At 34.6% G+C, this 9,415-nt stretch overlaps 1 protein-coding gene across 1 annotated transcript; it reads right to left on the reverse strand.

Moving 5' to 3' along the window:
* Positions 1-371: 371 nt before the first annotated feature.
* On the reverse strand, positions 372-8,870 carry LOC131525156 (C-type lectin domain family 4 member D-like). The gene is made up of 8 exons (XM_058752527.1): positions 8,436-8,870; positions 7,430-7,561; positions 7,241-7,269; positions 7,199-7,210; positions 7,022-7,097; positions 6,767-6,921; positions 751-860; positions 372-657 (listed from the first exon to the last, which is right to left on the reverse strand). The coding sequence occupies exons 1-8, from the start codon at positions 8,509-8,511 to the stop codon at positions 522-524; spliced, it is 726 nt and encodes a 241-aa protein (XP_058608510.1). The 5' UTR covers positions 8,512-8,870; the 3' UTR covers positions 372-521.
* Positions 8,871-9,415: the final 545 nt, after the last annotated feature.

A 9,415-nucleotide genomic window follows, 5' to 3' on the forward strand; every position in this document is an offset into this window, starting at 1 on the left:
AAGGTGCAAAAAACGTTTACATGTATGCTTTTAGCAGATGCTCTTATCCAAAGTAATTTTATTGTAAATTAAAAAACAACAAAAAACGTTTAATTTCAACAAATTTACTAATAATACAGATGCCATATTTTTTCAATAACATGCCTCCAACTTGGAAACCCTGGGAGTAAAGTATGTTTCTAATACGTTATGACTTTGTGGTGGCATTCATGTGCGTTCTACTCAAAAAACAACAAAAACAAAAAAAACCTAAAATTTGTTAAAAACAGAAATTTTTTATACATTTAATACAAAGCTTACATTTAATACAAAGCATTTGCTGAACTTAGCCAAGATTATCTTGAATAGCTATCCAGTTTGGCCTAATAACTGACAAAAAGCAACTTCACTTTGGTTATAGGGTGTAATGCAGAAAAAAACAAAGAATATCGGGGGAAAGTGGTAAGTACATTCTTTAAAATGTCTTTTTGTGTTCTGTTGAAAAAAAAAATAGCAGAGAGCTTCACACACAAATCTTTTCTCTAGAGAACAGAAAGCATCCGACCAGAAATTTGTCTCTCCGCCTGTATGTCCCAGACTAGCGCAGTCCTCACCGTCGGATGGCCTTTAGTCCAGTTATCCGGCTCTCTGATTCCATTCCCTCGCTTAATCCAGAATCTGCAGAATGGGAAAATACAGAATACATCTGCTTCAAGTATTAGTGGTTTTTCAGTGCAAAGGTTGTATTTTAAACATTAATGAAGATCTTACTCTCCTGAATCATTAACTGGCTGGTTGTTCACCCAAACCCAGTGACCCTCAGTGTCCAAATCATTAAGACCAATCCAGTGGGTTACTTTAACGTTAGAAGTAACAAAATCCTGAAGGAGAACAAATTGAACAGTGTTACTATCATGCAACTAGTGAGATTTGATGTAGTGCACAAAACGTTCATAACAGCAAGGTATAGTATTTATAGTCAACATGAATGGACTTTTTAATGCGCATTCCAGGTCGTATTGTAAATGATTCCTGATCAACTGACATCACACATCAAATTTATGTACGATCAGTAAACAGTGCCTTATTATCTGGCACAATGTTGCTTTCTAGACACCTAGAAACAAGTTTCTTGTCTTCAACGATCTGCAGCTGAAGACAGACTAAACCACAACCATAAACAAATAAACTTCCAATTATGAAGTTTATTTGTGCAAGCACGGCTCTTAATGGTATGTTTGTTGTCTCTTACTTTTAGATACACTGTTATTATGCTACTGCTTATGTTAGCTTTTAATATACGGTTTTATTCTGATTAAAGCTTTAATACAGTATGGCAACCGCACACGCGTCCATGTATAACGCTTCTCATTGCTATGTGAAAATGTTTGTTGGAGCTGATCTGACGATCTGAATGAGAGAGAGAGAGAGATGCAGAGCAGGGGGCGACCCTAGGAACAGTATTAAGAACGGCTGTTTTAGAACATTAATTTTGAAACTTGTGAATCCATTAGAATCATTAGAAGACAGAATCGCGATTCATATATGAACAGATTTTTACGTGCACCCCTAGTTTTCTCTTCCTCTTCTCTAAAGCAGAGCAGCATGGCCTCGCCCCCTTCCTTACATGTTCCCGAGGTTTATCTGGGTCCGTGACGTATCAGACCCGGGAAGTAGTTCGTTGTAGTCCCTGACCAGCCGTTTTTGTAGGCATTAAACTTCCAGAATTTTAAAAGACCATATCTCTGTTTGCACTGAACTTTCAGCGCTGCAACTTTGCAGATATTGTTTATGCTCAAACAGCAACATTACACACTAACTAACGTTAAAAAAAGTGAAATTGCAATCAACCACCCCTTTAATGTAGATCTATAAAGAACATATATGATTTGTTTCGACGTGAGCACTATTTAACTGTAGAACACGAAATTGATCTCAGAACGATGTATCTATGGAAGCATATGGGTAGCAAAATGTACTATGCAAAATGACAATGCAATATGTAAAATGGAAATGTATTTCTTTATTTAAATTTACATTTTCCCATACATATGTGCAAAATTTTGTGCAAAATGAAAATTCAATTATATAATTTAAATTTGCCATTTCCTACACTAGTTTTAATATGTAAATTAAAAACATTTTAATGCTTTATAAGTTGCAAAATTAAAATGTATTACCCAAATTGATTAGATATGTCCAAGCAAAAACTGTAGCAAAATTATCATTTAAATGCCATTTGAAACATTTAAACTTGGGGGTAAGACACTTGAGATTGCATTTTCATCGTGATATCGTGTGATAATTGTAGCAAAAAGCAGTGTGAATTTCCAAATGCATTCTGAGCCAAATGTGCAGCAAAATGGTGATTTAAATGTATTTTATTTTTCTTAAATACATTGACACTTACACTTAAGTTAAAGGTGCAATAGGTGATTGTCTTCAGAAATTTTTTTGTTATGCTGGTTGAAAGTCTCTTCACATCCCGAATAGCAATCATTAAGCTAAGTGGTCTAAATGTATTTATATATTCTGTGGAAGGCGTAGGACCAAGAAAAGTTGATTTATATCTTTTTCATTAACCAGTTGGGCAAGAAGTAACAGCTGTTCTTTCGTTCAGTTTGGTTTTCTTTACGTTTGCATGTCTTACTATCAGCCATGATTATTCTACTGTTAATTAAACGGAGGTTTATGCATACATATAAGAGGCTGACAATTAGCTGAACATATACTTGTTTAATTAGTGACACTTAGCCTGCATTTTAAAATCTTTATTTGAATGTGGCAATTAACATTATTTTTAGACCTGTATTTGAATATGGCAACATAATATTGTGCTCTACAATATTTCTATGAATAAATCTCTACCAGAGACTATCAGCCAATCACTGTGTGCATAGTTAGTAAGCATGCTGACACCATCCATAGCAACAAGGTCAACTCCACCCTTACTCTTAGAAGAAAGGGGTCATCGGATGCAAAATTCACTTTTCAAGTTGTTTGAACATAAGTGTGTGTACATATCCATCCTATAATGATAAAAATCCACCCAGAAGTTCAGAAGCGGGGCGAGCAGAGCTCATTAGCATTTAAAGCAACATGGACCAAAAACGGCTTGATGAAATCAGAGCTGATTTTGACAGTGTAAAGGTGTTTTTTATACTACCATTGAAAAATTTTAACCAAAGTATGTTATCGACTTTTCATTAAGACCCTAAAGAATCATATCAACTATCAGGCATCCGATGACCCCTTTAAGATTTCTCTCTATTCCTTAGTAAATGTTTGTCTCAGCAGCTTTGCGAATAGGTTTTAAGAGAACACTCTTAGTTAAAAACTTTTACTGCTACTTAGGATAACTCTAAGTGGTAAGATAGTGGTTAAGATACTGATAAGATAGTGGTAAGGTACTCTTAGTCATTCTATCTACTTGTTTCTTATAAAAAATAAAAAAACACACTAGGTTTCTTTTTTCTGTATTCTATCTACTCGTTTTCTTAAAAAAAAAAAAAACCCTTGCTACCTGTACTGTGTTAGGCTAACCGAGACTTAGCACCTGCAAGTTGTTGCTCTTTTGTTAATTTTGATTACTTTTATTGTCCTCATTTGTAAGTTGCTTTGGATAAAAGCATCTGCTAAATGACTAAATGTAAGATAAAATGTTTTGTGAATACAGGCCCTGATCTTGAAGGAACTGATCTTCCTTCCTGGTATTGTAGTACTTTTACTAACTGTACTATAAAGTTTTCTCACCTGTAAATGAGATATGATATCAGTGCTTTCAGGCCATAGTTAGCATTTTCCAAGATTTACTGAACCTTTAACCCCTTAACTGTCACCCCCCATTTTTGAACATATACATGAAAGTGCACTATCCAAACTTAAACTCTTATAATTCATGAATGCTTTGGAATACAGACATAAGGTTGGACTCTTTTTAAAGAGGACAATCAGCAGATTACTGCAAAAGTGGAATTATTTTAAAATATGAAAGAAAAAAAGTTATAGAAGTTTAAATTTACTGTAAAGAAATTACAAAATATTTATTTTATATTTTATATAAAATAAATATTTTACATAACAGGTTTTACTCAAAAATTGACATAAAATTAAAGCCTTATGTCTCAATAAGTTATGTTCCAAATTTGAAGTTGATATGAGAAAAATTGAGGTTCCTGTGAGATTTTATTTAGGGCGTCATACCATAAACAGCCACCGGGTGCCATCCAACTCCATTGATTTTTTTTTGATGCATTTTTCTGTCACAAATGTCTAAATTTCTCTGTCCATATTACTCCGATCACAAAAAGACAACCAAATATGGAATCCAGACCAGACCTTTCCGACAATATGTATTTTGTTAAGATTATAAAAACTTTTGATTCTAAAAGGCCGTAATACATTGTGTAATATCGCACTTGACACCGCCCACTAAGGGGGAGGATTCCATCCGATTTCAAAATGGTTTTCACAGGATGAATTTTGAGGTTTTAAGCTTTCAAATGATATATAATTTATGATGATTACTCAAATTTTTGATAGAGAAAAAGTCAACGAGAAAAAGAGCGCCACGCGTCCCACAGGTGGGACGGTGACAGGTTTGAATTGCATTTTCATTAAATACCTTGCAATCAGTGTAGACTAGTCAATGTGGATTTGAAAATGCATTCCGAGCCGATCACGCCCCCAACCTGTCAATCATTATATCAAGGTGGGGCTCGGCGACAATAGATCAATATTACCCATTAACCAAACGCTTTTCACCTGCCTCAACATCTCTCACTGTTTTACATTGATGCACATAAACAGACAGTGCAATTCTACACTTATTTACTTGCCACTTTACACCATGGCTACACCGGACTCGCGTTATCGTGTGGCATCACGCCGCATCCAGTGTAGACAGCATCGCTGATTAGGATGGGTTCAATACTGTCGTTTGTCGCGCCGATCGCATGTTGCCTTCCTCTTCTAACCCATAACAGAGAGCACGTCCCGTGGCACCTAAGCGTCGCGCATGCCTTAAAGGGATAGTTCACCCAAAAATGAAAATTAGCCAAAGATTTACTCACCCTCAGGTCATCCTAGGCGTGTCTGACATTCCTCTTTCAGATGAACACATTCGGAGTTATATTCAATATTGTCCTGTCTCTTCCAATCTGTATAATTGCGGTGAATGGTGCCCCTGTTTCTGAATCTGAAAAAAAAGTATCCATCCATCGCAAAACTACTCCTCACGCCTTGTCGGGAACGCGCCTGCTTGAGAGACCGGAAGCTGGACTAAACGGTTTATAAAGTTTTAAGAATCAACATTTTTCTTAAACTAACGCATCATTTCACTTCAGAAGTCCTTTATTAACACCCCAGAGCCGTGTGGAGTAGTAGTGATGGATGGATACTTTTTTTTTCGGATTCAGGAACAGGGGCACCATTCACTGCAATTATACAGATTGGAACAGACAGGACAATATTGAATATAACTCAGAATGTGTTCATCTGAAAGAGGAATGTCAGACACGCCTGGGATGACCTGAGGGTGAGTAAATCTTTTGCTAATTTTCATTTTTGGGTGAACTATCCCTTTAAGATCCCTCAGTCTGTTTACATGCCCGTGACCATACAGAAAATGCTGCTACTCCTGCCTGCCCCAGATGACACTTCACCAGTCCGATCTAGACGCAGCTGTCACAGAACATGCCACAACCAAAGTGAGAGAACTTAAAGCTCCAGTCCGTAACTTTTTTGGTTAAAAATTATCCAAAATCTATTTTTGAGCAAGTACATAACCAGCCAGTGTTCAAACCTATCGCCTTAAACAAGGTGTATCATCAATGAACAATTATTAAATTATTATTATTAAATTGAACAATTGCAAATAGCAGGAAACTTAATACACGTGATGTGTGTACGGCAAGGCATCTTAGGTTTCCTCTTTTTGTGTAATTTAGATGGAAAAATGTGTACCTTTTTATCATTTGAGTCACTTCTCAAAAGTTGCTAAAAGTTGCCAAATTTTAAAAATAGCTAAATTTGTTGCTAGGTGCTTTTGGAAGAAAATGTTGCTAGGGTAGTCTGAAAAGTTGCTAGATTTAGCAACAAAATTGCTAAGTTGGCAACATTGGCATATTGACCTATTGTGCATCTTGTTGCCGAGCCCCACCTTGATACAATGATTGACAGCTAGGGGGCGTGATTGGCTCAGAATGCATTTTCAAATCCACATTGACTTAAACTACATTATCATGGGGTATTTAATGAAAATTCAATTGAAACGCCTTAAGTGTAAGTGGCAATGCATTTAAGAAAAATAAGACATTTAAATCACCATTTTGCTACCCTTTTGCTGCACATTTTGGCTCAGAATGCATTTGGAAATTCACACTGCATTTTGCTACAATTATTACGCGGTATCACGATGAAAATGCAACCTCAAGTGTCCTACCCGTAAGTCTAAATGCATTTAGGAAAAATGGCATTTAAATGATAATTTTGTTACAGTTTTTGCGTGGACATGTTAAACACATCAATTTTGGTAATACAATTTAATTTACATTTTTAAGGCGTTAAAATGTGTTTTTAATTTACATATTAAAACTAGTGTAGAAAATGGCGAATGTAAATTATGTAATTGAATTTTCATTTTGCACTAAATGTTGCACATATGTATGGGAAAATGTCAATTTAAATACAGAAACACATTGCTATTTTACATATTGCATATTACATTTCAAAATGAATTTTGCTACCCGTGTGATTCCATATGTATCAGGTTAACTGGTGAACACACCTGCTCTGCTTTGCTGTTTATGATCACTAGATGTCCTCCTAGAGTCACACAGTGATCTCGACTCTGTGTCCAGTTCATCTTGACCGTTGAGAAATAGTAACACTTTCCTCCAGAATGAATCCAGTGGACGGCACAAAGTGCACAACCTGTGCTGTCTTCAGTAAAAGAGGTAGAGAAGAATCAATGATTCATCATTTCAGACACACTTTCTCTTTATATTATAGAGTAATTGTACATGTGTTTAAGGTCTTTTACACTTTGCACATGGCTCAGATCTTAAGACGTACAATTTAATGCTGGTTATGGAGCGCATCGAACTGTGCTTTGTAATCTGCATCCAAAACAAAGAAACACAGTGAAGATGAGATGGTGTGGGGCGTTTGACAATTGAAATCGGAAGTGAAATTGTTGTGGTTGCTGTATTTCCCTCACCTGTGGCATTTCCTGCATGCGTCTTAAGATCTTTTACTGAAGGCCCTGATCAGACACAGACACATTGAAGTCTGAATTTAAAAAAGCAACAGATGCAAAAACAAATCAATAGAATCTCAAATATTTTAGAACAGAAGAAGTGCCTTGGATTCTTGGATAGAATCTCAAATATGTGTAGATATAATCGAAATTCTTATGTTTAGGCATGAGTTTAGAAGTAAAATGAGTTACGTGTAGCATGTGTAAGAAGTATCGCCAGAGTGCAAACGCCTCCGAAAGCAAAGACAAGACAAACACTGAGAACTATCAGAAGAACTTTAATCCATTTATGCACAGTCACTTCTTTCTTGAGGGTCTTCTGACCTGTGATTAGAAGTCAGATGAAGTTTATAATAATCATCTATACAAAGTCAAATGCTTAAAAAAGAACTAGGTACAGTATAGATGTACATCTTTATGAGGAATATGTTGTTGTACATAATTTACATTCACATTTATTCATTTAGCATAATCCTGGGTATAATACAAGAACTTGACATACGTAAATAAATGCAAATTAAATATTGGTTTGAGTTACACACACAAACGCGCATGTTGGGTTTCCAAGTTTTGTGGGAACTTTACATAGATGTAATGATTTTTGTACTGTGCAAACTGTATTTTCTATCCCTTTACCCCTCACACAAAACTACTGGAATTTGTAGATAAAAAAAAAAAAAAAAGAACATTCTGTATGGTTTATAAGCTTGTTTCCTCATGGAGACCAAAAAATGTCCCCACAAGGGCACAGATTTTGGATATTGCCATCTTTGTGGGTACATTTTGTCCCCATAACGTATAGTAGGCTATACCTGAACCACACACACACACACACACACACCATATTCTGTATTATTAGTAAAACCAGTTTAAACCAGAGTGAAATATGAAGTACGATAAAGAATTAGTCTGAACTTAGCCACAGCTCTTGATACTTCCTTGAAGGAAGGAAATGTGACATTCTTACTCCGATTTGATCTTTTGTTTTAATAATTTATTTGAAGTGTATTTGTATACAATGTAAAAAGTATTTGTTGTGCTATTGTATGAATAATCATCAATGCAGTACTCTTATTACAATACTACATGTAAAGTAAAATATAGACTACAGTATATTTGAATAATATTATTATTATAATTTTAAATAATAATAAATGGTTTATCAGACATAATTAGATTTGTGTTGATAAATTCTTACCTTTGTATTGAGAGCATTTGTTAATTGAAGCAGTTGTTGAATATACATAATCGGAATTTACATAGATTACATCCATTTCATTAAACTGGCAGATGTCTGAATGACTGACAGTTAAGGAAGTCAAACGGACATCAGTGTAGCACAGGAAATGATCATTGGCAGACGGTAGCAAATTCAATAAAAAAAATTATTATAAATAAATCATAAATTATAAGAAAGAAAAAATATAGGCTAAATATAATAACATTTCCAAAAGGCAAAATGACAGAAGTCCCATGACAATTATACCTTAAAACACCCATTTCCTTATTTATGTGCACTTGACTCACCCATATTTTGATTCTGTTATTTAAATCATTTAATATTTCTATGTTCAAAATTGTATATTTAAAACATTAACCTCAACATGAATTTATGAATTGCACTCATGCAACCTCTGAGCCTCATTAAATGTCTGAAAATACATGCCACTCTTGTGTTCTTCTGTGCCACCTCTGTAGTACAAATTTATTTCTTAAATACTGATTTAATTTTTATTCTACTACTTATTCTGTTGTTTTAATTAAAAATGTAAAAAACCTTATAAATATATATATTTTTAAATTTGACAAAAGATGACATACTTTTAATAAAGTTAGAAAAATGCCATTACAAAGGTAAAAACAAAATTCCCTGTAAATCACTTTAAGGAGTCAAATATCACCTCGTAATAGGAAGGTTAATTTTTTTATCAGAATTTTTGATTATTTATTAGAAGGCGCTCCTAAATTTTTGACCGTGCTCCTAAATTTTTTAAATTAGGACCACAAGCGCTCCAAAAAGTAAAAGTAAGCGTAGAGCCCTGAACTACAGTTAGAGTATATTTGAAGCATCGTTTTAATGTTCTTCAAGTACATTTCAATTGTATTTCAGCTCATTAGAAATGCATTAGTATTACACTACTAGTATTGTAAAGTTGCCTTTTTTCAGTATATACACAC

The sequence above is a fragment of the Onychostoma macrolepis genome, chromosome 19, assembly GCF_012432095.1.
Source record: "Onychostoma macrolepis isolate SWU-2019 chromosome 19, ASM1243209v1, whole genome shotgun sequence".
Classification (NCBI taxonomy): Eukaryota; Metazoa; Chordata; class Actinopteri; order Cypriniformes; family Cyprinidae; genus Onychostoma; species Onychostoma macrolepis.